This window comes from Eptesicus fuscus, chromosome 22 (assembly GCF_027574615.1).
Source record: "Eptesicus fuscus isolate TK198812 chromosome 22, DD_ASM_mEF_20220401, whole genome shotgun sequence".
Taxonomy (NCBI): Eukaryota; Metazoa; Chordata; class Mammalia; order Chiroptera; family Vespertilionidae; genus Eptesicus; species Eptesicus fuscus.
The window spans coordinates 17,058,249-17,081,445 of NC_072494.1; the positions used below are offsets into that span (position 1 = coordinate 17,058,249).

The following is a 23,197-nucleotide window of genomic DNA, read 5'->3' on the forward strand; positions in this document are numbered from 1 at the left end:
CATGGAATTTACTAGTTCAAGAAGGAAACAGGTGAAAGAACCAAGTGATATATAGTCTGACAAAGGCAGAGTGTCTAAATAAATTATTAGGAATTCTGGGTTGGAGATTTGTGTATTCTCCCCCTCTTATTAATTTATTAAAACACTAGAGGCCTGGTGCATGAAATTCATGCACAAGTAGGATCCCTAGGCCTGGCTAGTGATTAGGGCCAATCGGGGCCTTCTGGCTGCTAGCCAGAGCCTTCCTTCCCCTGCTGCCGGCTGCTGGCCCAGGCCTTCCTTTGTTCTTCGCTTCCCCCTGGTGGTTAGCGCACATCATAGCGAGCAATAGAACTCGTGGTCTCCTGGTTGAACTTTCTGACAAATGTTAGTTTATTAGAATGACCCATGATCCTAGAAAGTTTAAGGTAGTTTCTTCATTGAGATAATAAAGACCTTTTGCTGAGGTCAAAAGAGTCAAAATGACCAGATACCAGATACTCTAGTGAATAGCTAATGAGACAAAATGTTTAAGTATGTATATATATTAGGTATATACAACTGTTACAAGACCGTTATTTCTTTTCATCCCTCGGGAAACACATTTAATTACAATATTAAAAACAAACAAAAGATTGAGCTTCTAATAGAAAACTAAATCCTATCAGAAGCTGAGTTACATGGAGTCACCCATTTCTTATACAAATATTGACTTCTGCTCCCCACCATAATATTTGATAACAACAAACATTTATTAAGCACTTATCATGTAATAACTCTGCTAAGGACATAAAAAGATGACTAACAGAGTATCAGAACTCACAGACTAAGGATTGCTGGAAGGAAAACATGATGGGTCATAAGAAGGGAGATAAGTCAATATGAATGAAAAGCTGGAATTTCATTGTAGGGGAAAGGGGAAAGAGGATTAATGCTTTGGAAAGAGAAATAAAAGATTTTTGGGCAATGTGAAACTCAAGAGTTGTTCAATCTTGTCAGATTCTGAAGGTGTCTCTCCATCCAGCTCCCCAATGGGACAGCTAAAAATAGGTTATCATTACAGCAAAGATAACAATGGCTAGCATAAACCTGGCCATTGTTATTGTTGAAGTCATGGAATCGCTGCTTTCAACCTCTCTTGTCATCATAGGCTTCCTGATACGATCGTCTGTGGTGAGGATGGCTTTTCGAGCTCCATCCCACTTTCCAGGACCCTGTAGACGATACTGGATTGGAGTGCAGGGTCCCAATAATAACTGCCATGCCAATTTGGGGTCGGTGAAAGCTAGAGACAGCAGATTGGGCCTGACGCCCACCAGGTCAGCAAGCTCTTCCATGGTGTCTACATAGTCTGCCTGAATGGTATGGCGCTGGCTCTCCACGTACCTGAAGCAGAGAAGACAAAAGCCATGGCCTATCAACAATTTAGTCCATCAACCAATCAATCAGTCAATTAATCAGTGCTTTCTAAGTATCTGTTATTAGCTCAAAATTGGTCTAGGAGGTATGGAAAATAGAGAAGAAAGATAAGATATTGTCTCTATCCTTAAGGACATGAATATAAGATAGATAAATATGAAACATAGAATATAAGACTTTTGGAAAATCACATGATCTTAGACTGCTAAATAGAAATGTAGAAGAGGGTAGTTAAAATAGAGCTATAATAAGTCCTTGAAGGATGTGGAAGATACAAATAAGCTGACAACAAAGAGGAAAGTATTACAAGTCAGGGGGACAGCAGAGTGAAGGAATTAAGCAGGAATGAGAGTAGGATGTGAGTATAAAATATCTGTAGGCACTACCTAAGTAGAGGAGGAATGTTGTGGAAAACAAGGATGGATAGAGAGAGGCAAGTATAGCCGTTCCCGATACAGAGGACTCTGATTTTATCAGAAAGAGAGAACCCATCATAAACATTCTGAAGTTTGGGACTCTCAACTGTTTTATGAGGGCAGTGGTAATGGGGTCCACAGAGCACAACTTTGGGTGGCCAATGTTAATTCAGAATCTTGAAAGGAGGCGGGTGGATGACTTATTCCACAAGAGGAAGTAACGCTCCAAATGGAGCCCGGTGGGATGATTACACCAAGTGCAGATTTGAAAAACTAAAAGGGATTTTTAGAGGGAAAATGTGGTAATGATGATACCTGTGTGGAAGGATTGAGATTTAGAGAGCTAACTGGTAACTTTCTTTTTCTTTTTCTTTTTTTCTAGAATAAAAATAAAACAGAGAGCAGTGGGACAGAAAGGAAGTAAGAGAAAAAGCCAAGCCAAATTAATTGAAATTAGATGGGCTTATTAATAGAATCCAAAACAAGGAGAGGAAAAAAAAAAGAAAAGAAAACAAATTTGAAGTAGAACTGGTAAAATAAAATTCTACAGGAGCCCTGGCTGGTTTGGCTCAGTGGATGGAGTGTCGGCCTGTGGACTCGGGGGTCCCGGGTTCGGTTCCGGCCAAGGGCATGTGCCTTGGTTGCGGGCGCATACCCAGTGGGGAGTTTGCAAGAGGCAGCTGATCGATGTTTCTCTCTCATGGATGTTCCTAGCTCTCTATCTCTCTCCCTTCCTCTCTGTTAAAAGTCAATAGAATATATTTTTAAAAAAAATTCCACAGGAACGGACAGATTCTAAAGTTTAGAAGAGAAGAAGATAGGACAGAATTTGGGAGCTCTCCCTTATGGATGTTGTGTTGGCTCAAGGATTTATAGACATACATTTATCCTATCCTGGGTTGTAAGCTGTAGTATTCATGCATCTTTCACAAATAGATTAACTCGTACCTGCCTTGTAGGGTTGTTATGAGGAATAAATAAATTCATACATATAAACCATTTAGTGCATGTACATAATGGACCCTCAGTAAAGGGTGAATTATATCCTTAGGGACTGCTCAGTCAGGTGGCCAGACAAAAATAAGCCAAAGTAAAGGGAACAGGAACGTTGAAATAAGATATTTTAGTGCCAGAAAAACAAGGAAAGAAAGCACCCCAAGAAGGAAGAGACGTTTAAAAGTGTCAGACTCCTGGAGGAAAAGGAAGCTGGGCATGGACGACTTTCAGGAGAGCCGGAGCAGGAGTTACAACGCAGGGACCTTCGGAGGGAGGGGTGGGAATGGAGGACATCATGCAGACTGTTTACTGCAGACATTTGGCAGCAGAAGGAAAGAGGAAACTGGAGGACCGGGAAAGGGTATCCGGGTTAAATAACAACTCTTTCTCCTCCTCCAGGTAGGGAAGAGATACGCTAGTATAACCAATTCAAGAAAAACTACATCTTTAGGCTTGGACGATTGTGCCTCTGACTTGAGCACACAATTTTAGGAGCTTACCATCAACTTCCACTTGGTCCAAATAACACTGACCAGTGAATAAGCCCAGTTCTGAAATTCAGATTGCTAAATTACTGTGTCCTCCCAAGCACTAAGCAGCTGGCTGATGCTACCACCTTTCCCAATCACACAGCCTATTCACACCATGAGCCAGTGTCAACAGTGACCTCTGCAGATTTGTAAGCCTTGCGGTGGATTTGGAATTCAACCGTATTTATCACTCAGTTCATTGTCACTCTTCCTTTCTCTGGTGGCTCTGCTAGCATTTCAAATGATAGTTATGAAAACCATAGGCCTGATTTTTCTCTCCAAGTGTTTTTTCCTACTTGACAATTTCTTTTAGGCTCTACATACAGGATTTAAACACTTTTCTTAAGCTTGTCTCTTCTTTCCCATCCATATCTAAACCACTTGGTACTATTTCTTCAGTCTGTTGTCACAAACTATTATTTTCTTTTCCTGCGCAGTACAATCTAAATCCTTAAACTAACACAATTGAAGATAACTATAGTACAATATTGTTCTTATTAAATAGAAAAATTAAGCACATATTTTCCTGGGAGAATTTCTCACCTTTTTTCCATTTGCTCTTGAGTCTTTGTTATTTCTGTTATCATTTCATTTTGTGAGGGCAATCTTTTTAGCCCTGAAGAGAAAAAACAAAAATAAATATAAATGTAAAGCTACCTCAGTAGGAACATTAATCCTATTAACAATTACTGTGTTATGGAGAATTCAAAGAAATACAGGATAGTTTTCTTTACTCAAGGAGGTTAAACCTTCACTTGATCACTTTATCCTAGCACCACCATAATGTAATAATATAAATTAACAACAGTAGCTTTCTCTATTCTACTTTGACTATGGTAGATACTTGCTTAACTCTGCCTTCCAACTGATACCTGGTTCCTCCCTAGCATAGTCCTTTATTTGGGAAATGAAATATGGACACAAGGAAATAATAAATGGCCTTAAAGTATATGGAAAATGAAGTACAAAGTAAAAGAGCAGGGGAGCACACCCACAGTTGTACTCTTAATAACACAGAGGTTTTATAACCCAGGGAGAAGGAAGTAAAAAATAATGTTCAATCCCATTTCATGCCTGTAGTCCTATGGAAGATAAGCTTCATCTTCTAAACTTTTTTATTTGGTCAGAATGGGAGTAAGGCTAAGGGCAACTCATAATACCCAATCTTGACAGATAAATTTAAGCACTGATGCACAGTTCTGATAGTAGGAATTTAACATCAAAGACCTGGCTAGAAAGGTAGAATAGTATTTAAGCCAACATAAACAACTCTAAGTTTAAAGAATTAGCATTATGCCCAGATTTATAGGCACTATGCCATGCAGATAATTTTAAAAATATATATATATTTATTGATTTTTTACAGAGAGGAAGGGAGAGGGATAGAGAGTTAGAAACATCGATGAGAGGGAAACATTGATCAGCTGCCTCCTGCAACACCCCCTACTGGGGATGTGCCCTCAACCAAGGTACATGCCCTTGACCGGAATCAAACCTGGGACCCTTCAGTCCACAGGTGACCCTCCATCCACTGAGCCAAACCATTTAGGGCATGCATGCAGATAATTTTTGTCACACCCAGCCATAAGGTGTTACTCTATAAAATTCTGGATGGTAATATATTTTACCTAGCCAAATCCGGTTTGGCTCAGTGGATAGAGCATCGGCTTGCCGACTGAAAGGTCCCAGGTTTGATTCTGGTCAAGGGCATGTACATTGGTTGCGGGCACATCCCCGGTGGGGGGGGGGGTGCAGGAGGCAGCTGGTTGATGTTTCTCTCTCATCGACGTTTCTAGCTCTCTATCCCTCTCCCTTCCTCTCTGTAAAAAATCAATAATATATAAATACATATATATATATATATATATTTATTTATTTATTTATTTTACCTAACACAAACCTTCTCTTTACAAATACACTCATCAAATGGTTATCTCTTTCTTCCTTAAACATCTTTGCTGACGGGGATCTCATTGCCTTCTGAGGAGATGATTTAATTGTGTGGCTGCTCTAGTTGCTGGAACATATTCTTTTTATTGATCCCCAAATCTACTTCCATGCCACTTGCACCGCTGGACTTAGCTCTGCCTTTTGAAGCCATGGAGTCTAATCTTATATGACAGGCCGTCAAATATTTGAAAACAACTGTCATAACTTCTTCAAATCTTACCATCAGCAGCAGAGCACACGTTCCCCACATCACAGGTCTCACATGCTATCCCGTGTTGGTTGCCCTCCTCTGGGCACAGGCCCGTTATTATCCTGGTGTCCCTCTTAAACTGTGAGACTCAGAAATTCAACACTCAAGAGATAGACTTCTGTATTTCACCATGTGGTTTCTCATTTGGGAATTATTATTTATATTCGTAAGTCTATGAGGGAACACTGAAATGCTTCATTTGAGATTAAGCAGAGGTCCCTTATGATGCTTGTGAAACATATTTTGAGAGTTGATTTCTAAATTGCTTCTTATAGTACAACCATAACTTTTACTTCTATTAACTAGAAACATTATGGGGAAGGAGGTATATTTCTTGCCTTGGAGAGGCAGCCAATTTATCAAAAGCAAAAAATTAAAAACAAAGAAAAACTTCTATATACATATACAATATCCTGTGGTACAATTCTTTCTTAATTCATTGATACTGTTCTTGCAGTGTTTACTCGTTCAGATACGTATTATATTTTTACCACATTTTTTATCTTTCTCTTCTTATCTTAGGTTTTCAGTTTACTATTATTGTTATTATTATTTTCTTTAATCCTCACCTGAGGATTTTTTTTCCATTGCTTAGGGAGGATGTGAAGAAGGAAAAGTGAGAGGGAAGGAGGGGGGGAAGAGGGTGGGTGGAGGTGAGCGAAGGGTGTGAAAAGGGGGATCCCTGCAATTATGACAACATTGAAAATTTTAATTAAAAAATAAAAGCAGGAACATAAGTATAATTAAACATACTACAAGCAATTAAGTAGTCAAGTTGCATGGTTACTTACCTTTAAATACTTGAGTGACCCAGCGTCCTTGGAGCTCTGAAATGGGCATAATGGCACCCAAGGGCTGGATCAAGCCTATGATTGCAAGAGTTGGCTTTTCCAGGTTGGGAGGGAAGACTTTTTTGTACAGGGATATCTTGTTTCTTACTACTCTGACAGAATCTTCAAGGAAAGGAAAAGCAAAGCTGTAGCCTGTGGCAAAGATAACGGCATCAATGTCATCCTCCCTGGAGCCATCTTCAAATATGGCAGCTGTCTCTGTGAATTCCTTGACATTTCCTTTCACCTTCACCAAGCCAGAAATTATACGATTTGGCAGATCATCATTGACTGTTGGATGCTGACTCAGAGCTCTGTGAGTAGTGATAAAGACCAAAAATAAAGAAAGAAGAGTGATCATGGGGGCAGGGAGGGAGAGAAAAATCAGTCACATGAAAGTAAAATTCTGTTTTGATGGAGGTGGTTAAACAATATGCCAATGGCCCCATCCTGGTCTATCCATGGGATTTGGGGAAGGTCTAATGTACATTGGCACAGATGAGGATCTCAGAGCAGAAGTTGTACCCTGGATGTCACTGAAAGGAAAGATGTTAGAGAAGTGAAGGGAGAATGGTTTTATCTGGAGAGTGCATGTATGGTTTCTCAAAAAAACATACAGACTTTCTGCAAAACAATTGGATTGGGTCTTTTTTAAAAAGGAGAATTATTTCAAATTAAGAGAACTTAGAGAGACAGGACAGCTAAATACAATGGTGTAATACCTGATAGGATTTTAGATTTGAAAAAGAAAAGCTATAAATATATATTATTGGGGCAACTTGGTAAATTTGAATATATTAGATAATGATATTTTATCAATGTTAAATTTTCCAAGTGTGATCATTGCATTATGTTTATGTAGGAGAATGCCCTTTTTCTCAGGCAATGTATGCTGAATAATTTAGGCCCTAAATTTTAGGGTAAAGTGTCTTAATGATTGCAACTTACTATTTAAATGGTTCAGAAAAAATATGTATGTATGTATGTACTATGTATGATATACATGCATGGATCTATTTTTAGAGAGAGGGAGAGAGAGAAAGCAAATATAGTGAATCTAAGTGAAAGGTATTGGTGCTCATTATCCTTACTATTTTGTATGAAGTAAATCTGAACATTTAAAAAATAAAATGTTGGAGGGGAAAAAAAGTTGGATTTAAAATCAGCTTCTAAAAACGCTTTCAGTCTCCTTCCTTGGCTGTGTGAGGATTCCCATCCTTCATGCTCTCATAGCATGCCATGCATTTCTCTATCTTATCCTATTGTCTGTCTTATTGTTAGAGTATTTAAGGTAAAAATCCACTTCTCGACTCTGCCATTTATTTCTTGTGTGCTCTTGGGATAGTTCCTCTAAGTATCAGTGTTTGTAAAATGGAGGGAAAACGCCCATCTATAGGACTGTTGTGTGAGGGTTAAATGAGATAATGCATAGAACTCATTTAGTACTGTACTTGTCATATTAAGTCCTCAAAAAGGTAAGGTGTTATTATTTGTATTAGTATTACTATTAGATCTTTAATATCTGTATGCTCATGCCCAGTATAATGCTTGGCTTGTAAGAGGTGCTCAGTGTTTGTTGGATGAATGAAGGATTCATGCGCTGCCCTCTCCCACCATTTTGTTGTTGTTGGACATCACATAAAAAGAACTAGTACTGCTCTGGCTGGCGTGGCTCAGTTTGCTGGAGTGTTGTCCCATATACCAAAAGGTGGCAGGTTTGATTCCTGGTCAGGGCACAGACCAGGTTGTGAGTTTGATCCCATCCCGAGAACATACCTGTGTTTAGGCTTTAGGCCATACATTTTGTGGTTAAACCTTTGGTTCATCCTTTTTTCCAAATATGTGTTTGCTAATGATTGACCACAAATCTTCGACAAAAAATGTTTAAGTCGAGAGTTGAACAACACATCAAAAGGATATCCTTGGTCTGCTACACGATTCAGGATCCAAGCCCCTCTCCTGGTGCTGAGGAAAACCTGGGGCATGGGAAAAAATTGTTTGCTTTTACCATTCTTTGGTTCATAATCCTTTAAAAGTACCCTATTTTCCTCAAGAGTAAGTTTAAACTCATTAGTCTGGCTTTTCAGCACCTGCACAATCTTTTTTTTTTTTTTTTTTTTTATAAATTTTATTGATTTTTTACAGAGAGGAAGGGAGAGAGATAGAGAGCTATTAGAAACATCGATGAGAGAGAAACATCGACCAGCTGCCTCCTGCGCACCCCCTACCGGGGATGTGCCCACAACCAATGTACATGCCCTTGACCGGAATCGAACCTGGGACCTTTCAGTCCGCAGGCCGACGCTCTATCCACTGAGCCAAACCAGTTTCGGCTACACAATCTTATTTTATTTCCTGCTATTTTCCTTCTCAGATACTAAGCTTACAATTAAATTGATGTATTCACTGACCAAGAATATGTCTTGCTCTTAACCACCACTGCATTTCCATTTAATGTCATCTTGCCTCCTTGAAAAGCCCCTATCCTCTTAATTCTCAAAAACTATTCATTTTTAAGATCCAGATCAAGCCCTAACCAGTAGGGGGAATGAAGGAGGCAGCCGATGGATGATTCTGTTATTATTGAAGTCCCTATCTTTCTCTTCCTCTCCCTTCTTCTCTCTAAAATCAATAGAAACGTATTTTACAAAAAATAAATTAGAAAAAAAAAGAAAGGAATGTTTTCTCTTCACAAAAGCATTATAGCACAAAAATTCTTATAACAAAATGTCGTTGATACTCTGACATTTATAGTTTTATTTAAAACTAGAGGCCTGGTGCACAAAATTTGTACCCGAATAAGGTCCCTAGCCCTGGCCTGTGATCAGGGCCAATTTGTGGGGCAACTGGTGGGGCAATCCGAGGGCCCCTGCTGGCACCCGCCTTGGCCGGCCTGGGGCCTGTGGGCTGGGAGCAGCTCCTGTGTTGAGCATCTGCCCCCTCGTGGTCAGTGTGCATCATAGTGACCGGTCAATTTGCATATTAGACTTTTATTATATAGGATGTTTGATTTACAAACCATCTCTCATAAATGCAATTTAATATGTAAAACAAAGAGTCATATCCAGCAATTGAGTTTCTTCAACTTGCTTTAGTCGTGTGACAGTGCTGTCCCTGCTAGGCTGACATTGTTTTGCCATTTGTTTTCCCAGGCTCTCTCAGACACAACTACCTTATCTCCATCCAGGTGGGATGCTTTGTTCCTTGGCAATCTACAATTTCTCGTTGCATGTAAGGCCTAGCTCCCTTATAACTGACTGACCACTTGACAAGTCCATGATATTAAAGAAGGCTTATGCCTTGGGTCCCCACCACGTACCTTGTACATTCTTTTTATCATAACACCCACACACATTTTTACCCTTTCTTGTTTATATAGCTATTTCCTGATAGATGCTGTTGAATTAATTCATGGAGCATCTGAAATCATTTTTGTGGTGATAAATGGAGATAGGACTGAGAATGGAGTTTCTGAGTGTAGGTCATGTAACAAAGTTGTGGCATTAAACTTCTATTTAAAAAATAATTTAAGCCCAACTGGTCTTCAGTATTGACCCATGAACCAAGGGGTCACCAGTTCAATTCCCATTAGGGCATATGTCCGGGTTGCAGGCTCTGGGCATGCAGGAGGCAGCTGATCGATGTTTCTCTCTCTCTCTTCCTCTCCCTTCCTCTCTGAAATCAATAAAAAAATATATATTAAAAAAAATTTAAACATATTTGTGGGGAAACACACCTTAATTAAAGTTACTGAAGAACAACCAGATATTTAACTATTGTTGACAGTTATGATTCAATAAAGACATGAATAACAAAATATAAAAATGACATGTCTTTTTCTAGGAACTTATAATGATGACTCTTTCCAGTTCAAAATCTGATGAAAACAAACAAACAAGAAAACCTCAAGGACACAGAAATTGCTTTAGAGAAAATAGCATTCCGTGTTGCCTAATTGTATGCAAAGGCTGGGGCAAGCTGCCTGCAGGTGCCACAATGTGGACACTTTCATACTGATAAGCATGTTGTCTTTTGAAAGATTCGAGTGCTCCTTTTTTTCCAGTTGGGGAGTAAAGAGGAAAATTCCCCCACCATCCTATGAGTGAAAAGCTTTCAATGACCCAGTGCGCTTTCCTTCACATAAGAGCATGGCACTTCTGCTGGCCAACCAAAGATCCACACTTCTGGGTGCTGCCTTCTGACAAGCTCTCCCATCAGTTATTTGGTCTTCTTCAATGCCAGAGGCACACTCTGAAGAGACAGCTGATTGGGATTGTGACCACAGTTGTGGCATGTACTAATTCCTTAGTGTGAGGCCAATTGAATGATGGGAATCTCACTGGCAACCTTGGCTCCATCACATCATCAATCGTAATGTTGCCAACCGAGGCAATGAAACCAAGCCCTACACTTGCCATCGGCACTGATGGGCTATGTACAGGTATCCATACTCTCTGTTGAGTCCACCTGCAGCTTTCTTGGAGAAGCAAAGTAAATAATTTGCTGATTCAAACCTGCTTGGCTGTGTGGCTAATCTCCACAGCTAGGTCGACTCCAGAATTCCCAATGCCAATTATAATGACTCTCTTTCCAGTGAAACTCTCTGGATTCTTATAATCTCGACTATGGAAGTACTGTCCTTTGAATGTCTCAATTCCTGCAAGATAAGGGGAAATAATTATCAGGTGATAGTTTATCTGATATCATTTGACAATTCTTTTTTTGCCGTGTGTAGAGTTTAAAACATATACTCTCTCATGTTCTCCCTTTACTCAGATGCACACTTGCCTTTCTGAATATTTTTGCCTATTCCCCGCCCCCCATAGCCTCGGGGCAGAACCTTGTGACTTCTGTATCATAAATAGTCTGCTTCACTCAGGTTGTTTGTATTTTGGACTTGTAGACTCAGATATACAAATGGCTTCAGAAAACCTCCATTCTCTTTTGTCTTTTCATCTTCTTTAAATACCTACTCCCATTTCAATTGGACTATATATTTTTATATAAACTCTAGAATATACATAGACTGCTCTTGGGCCTAAAAATCCAGGCTCTGCCCTAACCGGTTTGGCTCAGTGGATAGAGCGTTGGCCTGTGGACTCAAGGGTCTCAGGTTCGATTCCGGTCAAGGGCATGTACCTTGGTTGCGGGCACATACCCAGTGGGAGTGTGCAGGAAGCAGCTGATCGATGTTTCTCTCTCATCGATGTTTCTAACTCTCTATCCCTCTCCCTTCCTCTCTGTAAAAAATCAATGAAATATATTTTAAAAATATCCAGGCCCCAAATGGTAATAAATTCTTTCCTTAAGCTTTAATTTCTTCCTTATTAACTCAGTATTTCTGTTTGTTTCCTTGATTGCTGAAAATCCTTATTCAACCTAATACACATAAACTCCACCTTTTTTCTTTTGATTATTAGAAAAACTAAAGTCATTGTGAAACTAAATATAGCACCTTCTAACTTTCCCCTAGTCTCCAAATTACCATTATCTCTACCTCCCAACATCTTTTAGGAGGACATACAGAATTAGGATAAGCCTTATTTCATCCCAAGGTCAGAATCACTCAGAACAAAATCCCCCCATTCCTCAGGAACGAGGTCACACGTATGGTTCAAGGGCCTTTCTTCCTGGTAGGCTACTCACCAGGGAAGCTTCCCAAGGGTAAGTGAGCATTGGTATGATGGCCGGTGCAAACCATGACTCCATCGAAGACATTCATCTCCTTTTTCCCTTCAGATTCCGTGACCACCTCCCATTGGCCTGAAGTGGAGAAATCAGGCCGCTTTTTCACACTGCACACAGCGGTCTGAAAAGGAAAGTGATAGCAACAGGGGACGGTAACCACAGCCTCTACAGTGGACATCTTTCCTGACACGACTCTCCTTGCCGAGTGACACAAAGGGCTGATATCACACAAGAAGGCTCATGCAGGGATGTTTGATTTCCATACTCCACAAGTGAGAACATTTTTGTGAGATGTGGTCAGAGTGAGAAAACTTCCATGAGAGAGGCTAAATAAAATAGAGTTGGCAGGCTAATGACACGCTCTTCTCCGCTTCTAGAAAAGTGCAGGTTACTAGGTCTCTTGGATTATCCCCTAAGGCAGCGATTTTCAAGTGGTGTGCTGCAAGAATTTTTAAAACATGCAATACCTGACTATTTAGTCAGAGGCTCTGACCTCTTTTCCCTTAGACTGTCAAATAAAAAAATGACAACAGCCAACACAACAATAGCCATCTGGTGTGAATGAATTGAAATTATACCTACTTTTTGTCAGATGGGCAAAAAATATTATTTTTTTGGTGTGCTGCAGAATTTTAGTAATTAGTACATGTGCCAGGAGATGAAAAAGGCTGAAAATCACTACCCTGAGGCAATGCAACACTTGAATAAAGCTTAGACTTCTCCTAATATACTCTATGCAATAAATGCCTATTCCTCCCCTGACCCCCAAACATCCTAAGACTCTCTGATGTCTTCTTACCCCAAGTCTTGTTCTCATTTTCTAACTTTAAACTTGTGACTGAGTTATAGGGCTCCCATTCTTAGTAGAGTAGAAAAACATCTCAGTGGCTCCCATAAATGCCTATTTCACACCTAACTATAAAAGAAGAAGTTGTGAAATGGGATAGTAAGTGGTATTAGTTTGTTGTTTTTAAATAAATAAATAAACAAACAAACAAATACATGTTATGCTACCCAGCCTAAGGAAACATTAAGAATGTATTCCTATGTGCTTCTAGGGTCTATGACCATAATGTCTAATAGGGACATGACACCTTTATACTCTAGCCATCTTACACTATTTATAGTTCTTGCTTTTACACACTCTGGTGCCTCTGTCTGGATCATCTTTTTTATACCTTCTTCATTTGACTGATTCCTGCTCACCCTTCAGCCTTTAATTATCTCCTCTAGGAAAACTTCCCTGGTGCCTGATGACTGATGCCCAGCTGAGTTAAGCATCCCTCCTCTGAGCTGCCATATATAGATCTCTATAGCATTTATCACTTTGTAACACTTGTAAAAAAAAAAAAAAAGTAAATAGAAATCTCACTCAAAATGAAGTGGGAAGTGGGGGAGGGGATCTGTCATGCCCTATGTCAATCATGAAGCATAAAAGGGAGAACTCTTAGTAACTGCCCTCCCAATTTCTTCTTCCCCTCTATAAAAGAGTTCATTCTCTCTCTCTTTTTATTTTTTATTTTTAGCAGACTTGCACGTGGCCCACCATGGTTGCCTGTTCCAGATTGCAACTCTTTGTTGTACCTGAATAAACCCATTTTGCTGGAGAAATATCTGGCTAACTTTGTGTTTAAGGTCAACATTTTTTGTTTTTATTACTTACATTTATAATAAAAATTTTCTTCATTTTTGTATCTCTGTAACTAGACTATGAAACGACTGGGTTTTGTTTTATTTTTGTTTTTGTATCTTCACTACTTAGAATGGTAACAAACATGTTCAGTAAGTGTTTAAACAAGTGAAGAGAAGTACCACTGGGCTGGAAAAGACTTACTTTGGAAGTTATCACTGTTTTATTATTGTTGTTAAACAGAAAAAGGCATGATTTAGCAGAATGATCACAAAGTAGAAGGAGGTGGGGATAGGGGAATTGAATAAAGGTGGTCAAAAAGTACAAACTTCCAGTTATAAGGTAAGTACAAGGGATGTAATGTACTACATGTAACTATACCTAACATTGCTGTATGGTATACTAGTATTTGAAAGTTGTTAAGAGAGTAGATCCTAAGAGTTTTTGATACCGTTGTAATAACTTGGTTATTATTTAACAGGAAAGAGGTGAAAGGGGAGACCAAAAGATATAGGCATGCCATTTATACAGCTATGCCAAAAAGCTACATTTAACACTGTCCAAATCTGCTCCCACTCATTGATGGGGGAAGGGACTAGAGCTAGACAAAGGCTGTTTAGACATGTGCCCAGTAGGGTCTGAGTGACGTGGGAAATGCTTGCCTATCAATCACACCTGGAAACAGGTAACTGGCCAGGATGAGCGTGGCCACTGAAGTGTGCACAAAACCTAAAATATTTAAACTTCTAAACAAAGAACTGACACTTGGCTCACTCTGTGTTCTTCCCTTCTCCCCCCCCCCCCCTCTCAGCTCACTCTGTGTTCTTTCCCTCTCTCTCTCTCTCTCTCTTTCACACCTCCCACCCCCCCCCCCACACACACACACACACGCACACGCACACACGCACTAGCCTTAGTCCTCTTGGGACTCCTGCTGGTGTTGGGCTGAGCTACCTTTCACCCACATGGCCCATGGCCATGTTGGACTTCACACACAGACTAATTGACTACAGTCTATTCTGGATGCTGAACCAGACCCGGCTGCAACACAGAAGGGAAACTTTGGATGCTGACCCTCTTTCTAGCTCTGATGAACTTCCAGCTGCCCCTCTCCCAGGACTGGTTTTGGGGAAATGGGACATTGGAACCAGAGGAATGAAATTCTATGCCAATACAATCTACTGCCACCACTCTCCTCCCATGGGGGCTTCTGAAAATTTTTATTTCAGCCGCGCCCCAAGAACCTGACAAACAACGGATGGTTCCCACTCATGTACTCCTCTGGCAGCATTTTCATCCAAGGAAAAAAAGGGTAGAAGATTCAGGCTTGTTGCTAGCTGTCAGAAATATCTCTTCTTCTATGGCCATGGCTAAAAAGTATAGAAAAGTATGGAAGACTTCACAGCAGGAAGAAACCATTTAAGTACAATCATCTTGTTTTACAGAAAAGAAAATTAAGACACGTGGAAGTTTAGGAACTTGTCTGAGGTCACAAGATGATTAATAATAGAACAAAGACTAGAATTCAAGTTTTTGTTGCCCAATTCAGTGTTCTTCCCTCTTCACCAGAGTTAACTTTTTTGCTTTCTTAGTAACTTCCCAATAACCACTTCACTGCATTGTTGTGATTACATAAAATAATGCATTGGAAAATACTTCAGAAAAGTATAAAAAGGCTAAGCAGTAGTGGACGAGTTGAAGAACCAGAGGATTTTAAAGTTCCCATACCTGTCAATTTCCCTCTATAACTGGAAAAACATTCCCCCTCATTTGTTTTATTGCAATCAAATAGTATGAAACGCGGGCAATGAAAACATTCTGGCAGGTGGCTGGCTAGAGCTGCAGCCAAAAATATATAAAAGAGGGACTTTTCTGTGAATATTTTTCAGGCACAGAGAAGACAAAGAGTGCAGTCTTTGTCCAGATAGGATAGATACATTGATATCAAACCAATATTTATGTGTAAGCACTGGTAAATGAAACCACATTATTCATGTAATTGACAACCTCAAACACAAAGGTACCCACAAAATTCCCTACCTTGAATCGGATATACTTTAGAAGGTCAAATTCTTTGGCATACATCCTGAAATACTCCAGGACCTGGGAGTTGTGCATGAAGTTAGGAAAATGATCTGGAATAGGATAGTCACTGAAGCACATCATCTCCTTAGAAGTATTGATGATCACTGATTTATAAATACTGGCTCTTCCTTCTTCAGGATTTTCCTGCAGTAAATAAGAAGCATTCATAGCCACTTGAGAATTAACTTCATGGTTTATAAATAGTCAATAAACACTTCCAAAAGATTTTTTTTTTTTAAAGTTACACACACCTCTACATCTAGTATTTGTGCCTTCGTGTAGTCTCTTCCCCTTGAATCTGAGCTGTCTTTACGACTTGCTTTTGACCAACAGCATGCAGTTGGGATGATACTGAATGGCTTCCAAAACTGTCATAAGTAGTCTTGCAGCCACTGCCTATGACTCTCAGAAAACTTGCTCTCATGAAAGTCAGCAGTCGTGTAAAAGGTCCAGCTACCCCGAGACTACCATACTGTGAGGAAGCCAAGCTAGTCACATGAAGAGAATGTATGAGGTAGAGAGATACTTCCTAGAAGTTCTAGTTATCCCAGTGGAGTTCTAAACATATGAGCAAAGAGACCATAGCAGATGTCCAGTCTCAGTTGTCACCTGATTGCAATGACCTGAAATTCCGAGTGAGAACTGCCCATCTGAGTAATAGCCTTAACTATTTTACATATTTCAAAGCCTAGGTAAGTTGTGAGGGTTTTGAAGTGGCTTCATAGCATTCCTTAGTTGAAGAGCAGTACAGTCCTTTGCATCTAGACTGTCTTTGGAGACGAACTCTATTTAACAATAGCCCTTACTATACTTATGAGGCTGCTCTCCAGGAATCATTGTACTAACTTAAATTCTGTCCAGTATATGTCCCCATGTTACCTCATTTTTATTAATTTAAAAGACAATTACTCAGTGTTAGCAAAAATGAGGTGAAATTGGAACTTATGCTGGAGAGAGTGTAAATTAGTAGAATGTACTTTTCCACCATCAGTCTTAACATTAGTGATGAGATCAAGAATTGATTGAAATTAATATTTTGAGAATTTATATATGCAGTAGGGCCCCCACCCCCATCTGTTTTCTGTGCTTTTAGTTACTCGCTGTCTGAAAATATTAAATGGTAAATTCCAGAAATAAACAATTCCTAAGTTTTAAATTTTGGGATGTTCTGAGCAGCATGATGCAATGTCCTTCTGTCCTTCTCCAACCTGCCCATGGCATGAATCATCCCTTTGTCTAGCATATCCACGCTGTATATGCTCCCTGCAAGTTAATCACTGGTTATGAGATGGACTGTCAGCAGTATCACAGTGCTTGTGTTCAAGGACCACAAGGAACCCTATTTCACTTAATAATGGCCCCAAAGTACAAGAGTAGTGACATGCCAAAGAGAAGCCATAAAGTGATTCCTTTAAGTGTCAAGTTGAGTACAATACAATAAGATATTTTAAAATATATATTTTATTGATTTTTTACGGAGAGGAAGGGAGAGGGAGAGAGAGTTAGAATCTTCGATGAGAGAGAAACATCAATCAGCTGCCTCCTGCACACCCCCCCCTGGGGATGTGCCTGCAACCAAGGTACATGCCCTTGACCGGAATCGAACCTGGGACCTCCGAGTCCGCAGGCTGATGCTCTATCCACTGAGCCAAACCGGTTAGGGCACAATAAGATATTTTAAAAGAGAGACCACATTGATATAACTTTTTACAGTATAATTGCTCTACTTTATTCTTATTATTTTAATCTCTTCTGTGCCTAATTTATAAATTAAACTTTATCATAGGTATGTATGTATAGGAAAAAACATACTATATATAGGGTTTGGTAGTATCTGTGGTTTCAGGCATCTGTTGGGGATCCTGAAATGTGTTCCCCATGGGTAAGAGGGGATAATTATTACTATAAAGCTTCAACAATAACAAGAAGGAGGCAAGTAGTAAATCCTCCTTCTGTTTGGCAGATGGACTAGAGAAAAGAAAACGCAAGTGATGGTATTTGAGAAGAAAAAAAATTCATACTAAATCCTTGGGACCTGTCACAAGAGAACAGATATTTCTGCCATAAAATGTGTGTGTGTATATATATATACACATGATATATAATAGATACATATGTGGTCTGTCTTAACATAAGTCAGAGAGTTATGATGAAATATAGCTTATTTATTTTCAAGGAAGTAGTTTATATGGTATTGAAATTTTGCCAAGAAGATAATCAGAAAAAAATCCCAAGTCTTTAACAGAGAATAAGATTAACCCACTTTGGAGATAAAAGTCAGTTATCTGGGCCCCACTCCAGGCCTACTGAATAATAACTGGCATGCAGCACGTATCGTACAACTGGCATTGTTATTAAAGAATGACACAATTATTCATGTACTTAATCCCCACAATAACTCTATGAAGTGGGTATTATTATCATCTCCTTTTTTTAAAAAAATTATCTTCTTATTAAAGATGAAGAAACAGAGGTAAAGAGAGTTTTACTGATTTTCCCCAACATCACACTGCTGGTAGGTGCCGATATAGGAGCTGAACCAAGACTGTGCTGTTAACCTCTACACTAAGTTGTGGCTGGATTTCAAAAATAGCATGTCCTGTTGATTACTAAATATTAATTAACAGCCTTTTCAGCCCATGCCCAAGACCAATTATGACAGAGGCGTGGGGGATGTGGTTTTCTAAGGGGTATCCACTCATGAACTAAGTAAGGACTATTGTTGAATAGAGTTAGTCCCCAAAGACAGAGCCCAGATGCAGAGGATTGTACTGCTCTTCAACTAAGGAATGCTATGAAGCCACTTAAAAAACACACACACAATTGAACAGCATTTATTTAATATTGCTGGCAATATGGAGTGAGGAGTGGGCTTCATGTCCTAGGGGAAAAACTCCTCCCCTTCTCCTGCCAGCTGGATGGTTATATAGGAGTAAGGGGAAATATCTGTGTGCAGTGTAGCAGGGTAAGGGGGGTTTTAGGGTCTGCAGTCTGTGTGTCTGCCTCCAGGAGCTTGAAGTCGAATACCAAGGTGGCTGATCTTGTTTGGTGTTAAAAACAACTCAGCCTGTTCCAGGGTCCAGAGAATGGTCAAAGCTGAAGCAAACTCCCAGAGGGGGTCAGGGTCCAGGCACAGCAACCAAATCAAAGCATGTCCTGTCCTTAGTCTGCTCTCCAAACGTATTTTTTTTCTGAGTAATGGGCCCATTTGTGCTTCGAGACCATATTATCTTTACAGCCCTGTTTTTCTTCTTGCAACACATCCTCTAGTTTCCCACGGTCTTCAGAATATGGTTTCAAGATGTGATTAAACCGTGACCTCAAAGCTTCCATCATTCTAGAAAGGTTTGAATGAGAGTCGAAATTTTCAAGAGCTCCCACTCATTCCTGGGATATGCATTCAACAATGAATACCAAGTTCCTGTGTAAACTCCCCTTAAAGTGTAATCTTCAATAGTTCTGAAGATCAGACGTCTGACATGGACCTCACTGGGCTAAAATCCAGGAGCCGGCCGGGTTCCAGTCCTACAGTAGTCGCTAGGCTCTTCCCCTTGCCTTTTGCACCTTCCAGAGGCTGTCTCCATTCCTTGGCTCATGGCCCCTTCCAGCAATGGCATCACTCTGACCTCTGCTTCCAGTATCACTTCACCTTCTCTCTGAAGCCACTTTTTTTTACATAGCTGGTCAACACTGTTAGTTTTTATGAAATACGAAACATATTTGGATACCCCAGTACCATTCACTGGCTTAGAAAGTGAGTTTAAAAACAAACCCAGTGCATGTTACTTTGGAGATCAGGAAAGGCGGTTCATATTCTTTGGCATATAATAAGTTTAACTATTATTTAAGTAGGTGATACCTTAACTTTTAGTAACAAGTTACAGGGCTGGGTGTGCATATTAAAGCAACTCAACTTTAAAACTGAATATTTGCAAAGACAAGAAAGTCCAGTTGCAGGTGTCCTCTGCCTTCTTCTGAAGATAAGGACTTTGACCTCCTGGTTTGATTTCTCCAGTGAAGTAAAGTTCAAAGGATAGAGGTGGTCAGATTTTATACTCTACTGAAGGACTAGGATTTTGAGAGAATGATCTAAAGTGAACCGGAATTCAAAAGAAAAAGAGAAAGAGAAAGGAGGAAGAGGAAGGAGGAGGAAGAGGAGAAGGAGGAGGAAGAGAAGGAAGAGGAAGAGAAGGAGGAGGAGGAGAAGGAGGAGGAGGAGGAGGAGGAGGAGGAGGAGGAGGAGGAGGAGGAGGAGGAGGAGGAGAAGTTGTTGTAAGCAGGTAATCTATAATCACTTACCTGTTAATATGGACTAGGAGCAACCACTCTAAATTCGCTTATCACTTCACATTTTGTTATTTTGTTCTCCCCTCACACCACCCTCTTCTGGATAGCAGCACAACTCAATAATTGAAAATGATCTCTGTGCCATTGTCCTGGACATCAGTAAAGGAAAACCAAATGATACCCATGCTCTACTTTGCTGCCAGCCTAGGGAAAGAGGAACCCATATAGAGGCGACGGTTGCTAAGAAGAGGTCAGCAGGCTGAATTGCAGCAGATTTAAATCACTGTCAAGGCCATCATATCCCCTGACACAAGATAAAATATCTAAGATAAAATACCTCATGTACCAACTTACAGGGAGGGTTCCAAATACTACTAACCCCAGGAGATTTACCTGGAACCTCCAGAGCCCTCCGATGTCATCTGTCCTTTCGAAGCAGACGGGCTCCAAGCCTTCGTCCAGGCAGCACTTGATGGATGTGAGCCCGCTCACACCTGCCCCAATCACGGCAATTCTCTTGTTGGGCATGGTCTCCGGAGAACTTCACGGGGCTGGGTCTACCCCAATGTGTCCTGAAGAATGGATGACAAAAGACAGAAAGCACACATCAGTGAACACCTTTCAAGAAAAGACCTTGGCCAAGGCACCCAAATAAAACTTGCAACAACAGGTGTCCCTGGGGAAGCCAGATTCTGCTGTCTTCTTAGCCCCTGGGAATGGCTACTCGCGGGGACCCGGGAGCCCCGTGCCTCCAAGCTGAGAGCTCAGCTGTCACACGCGATCTCACTACCTTTCCTACAGCGCCGGGCAGATCCGTCAGCTGCGATCTGGAGGCTCCACTGCACTTTAGACTGTTTTCACAGAAATATAAAGCAACAAAGCGCAAACAACAGCAACAGCCAACTGGGAGGGGCTGAGCCGCACCACCCCTTTCAGCCAGCACCCCGCCCACTCAGCCGCCCCCGCTCCCTCTCTCGGGGTGGGGGTGAGGATGGGGCGGGGGGAGAGATGGGGCAGAGGGAGGTGGGGAATTAAACGTGGGCGGAACCTGCTTTGGGCAGACAAAAATTAGTCCTCCAACTTCTCCGTTTTTCAGTGTAGTTGCCTGCACTCTCTCTCTCTCTCTCTCTCTCGACCACTCTCTCTCGGGGGAGAGGCCTTCCATCGCTCCCCGCCCCTCCGCATCCACGGCGAACTTCCTGGTTTCCAACTTAAAGTGACAAACTCCTCCTGGTGAAGGGGAACTGTCAACCACCCCAAAGCAAGTCATGCTCCACCAGCTTAAGTGGAGAACCCCAGTCTTTCAGATCTGTTCACACAGGCCCCGGTCCCTCGTCCGCCCCGCACCCTAACCCCCACTTCACAGATTGGATCTTTGGTTCTGTGTACTGAGGGACATTTACTCCGCAATACCCATGCACTGAGCTGGGTGTTGGCCTACAGTGCGGAGTGGTTTATGGTTCCTACTTAAGAGGAGCTTATAGTTTGGTGGAGAGGACCAAAACACAGGCTGAAAACTTCAATAAAATAAAAATACTTTTAAAAAAGTGTTTTATGCCATTGCCTGTGGACGTAAAGCCACAAATATCCGCTTTTAAAATAATGAAATTAATTTTTTTCAAATATAATTTCACTGACTGGGTCACAATCAGGGCCCATCCCAGGAATCTGCTCTGGTGGGTTGTTGGGGAGGTAAGCTGTGGCTGATGCAATCCATCTTTGCTCACCTTCTACTACTCCCAGTCAACTTTGCTCAAGATGGTTGGATGCCAATGACCGCCCTGGGTGTTGACTTACTGGTTTCACCTCTAAGGTATTGTTCATGGAGTTAATACTTATCATTTCTCAAGGGCTTACCTGGTATGGTTCAAAAGGCTAAATGGGATTGGACACAATCTTCTCAGCAATGCTGTGAAGCAATACTATCATTATCCCCATTTCACAAGTAAGTGGGAAAGGATGCAAGCCAGGCAGTCTAGCTGTAAGCCTGAGCTTTCCATCACTGTGCATACAGCCCCTTTAAGAGGATAAATATACATATACTAGAGGCCCGATGTACGAAATTCGTGCAAGAGTAGGCCTTTCCCCCGGTTGCCGGCACCACCTTCCTTCTGGCACCTGGGACCCGGGCTTCCCTGGCAGCCTGGGCTTTGTTTGGAAGGTCGTCTGGAAGGACGCCCGGAAGGACGTCCAGTCTAATTAGCATAGTATCCTTTTATTATTATAGATATATTTTTAATCCTTACCCAAGGATATTTTTCCATTGATCTTTTAGAGAGAGTGGAAGAGAGAGGGAAAGACAGAGAGAAATATCGATGTGAGAGAAACACATCGATTGGCTGCCTCCTGCACCAGCCTTGACCAGGGCCCAGGCTGGGGAGGAGCCTGCAAGGGAGGTACATGCCCTTGACCGGACTTGAACCTGGGATCCTTCATAAGCAGGCCGATGCTCTATCCACTGAGACAAACTGGCTAGGGCTAGGAGGACATTTTTACTTCTTATTTAGTCACAAGTTCTTCCATTTCTCATCTCCTTTCTTTTTGCATCCTTTTCTTTTTGGCTAACTTCTGCCTTTACGACACTCTAGTTGAACTGCATTTATTTTTATTTATTTATTTTTATTGTTTAAAGTATTACAAATAGTAGTGCATATGTCTCCTTTTTCCCCCCATTGACACCCTCCCGCCCCCGTGCTTCCCCTATCCCGGCACTTGCCCTCACAGTGTCTTGCGTCCATTGGTTATACTTATATGCATGCATACAAGTCCTTCGGTTGATCTCATACCCCCCCCCAACTCTCCCCTAACTTCCCGCTGTAGTTTGACATTCTGTTTGATGCTTCTTTGCCTCTGTATCTATTTTTGTTCATCAGTTTATAATGTTCTTTATATTCCACAAATGAGTGAGATCATGTGGTATTTATCTTTCACTGACTGGCTTATTTCTTCCTCTTTTTTTAAAAAAATATATATTTATTGATTTTTCTATAGAGAGGAAGGGAGAGAGATAGAGAGCCATAAACATCAATGAGAGAGAAACATCGATCAGCTGCCTTCCTGCACACCCCCCACTGGGGATGCGCCCACAACCAAGGCACGTGCCCCTGACCAGAATCGAACCCGGGAGCCTCCAGTCC

General features: G+C 41.0%; 1 protein-coding gene across 2 annotated transcripts; it reads right to left on the reverse strand.

Moving 5' to 3' along the window:
• Positions 1-508: 508 nt before the first annotated feature.
• Positions 509-21,162, reverse strand: LOC129147975 (flavin-containing monooxygenase 5). Of its 2 annotated transcripts, none has more exons than XM_054712086.1 (9): positions 21,109-21,162; positions 20,454-20,632; positions 15,729-15,917; positions 12,017-12,179; positions 10,885-11,027; positions 8,147-8,346; positions 6,332-6,684; positions 3,884-3,956; positions 509-1,365 (listed from the first exon to the last, which is right to left on the reverse strand). In XM_054712086.1, exons 2-9 carry the CDS (start codon positions 20,586-20,588, stop codon positions 1,020-1,022), a joined length of 1,602 nt encoding a protein of 533 aa, XP_054568061.1. In that variant the 5' UTR covers positions 20,589-20,632; positions 21,109-21,162; the 3' UTR covers positions 509-1,019. The 2 variants fall into 2 exon arrangements, with proteins under 2 accessions (XP_054568061.1, XP_054568060.1); XM_054712085.1 differs by lacking the exon at positions 21,109-21,162 and adding an exon at positions 20,851-20,980.
• Positions 21,163-23,197: the final 2,035 nt, after the last annotated feature.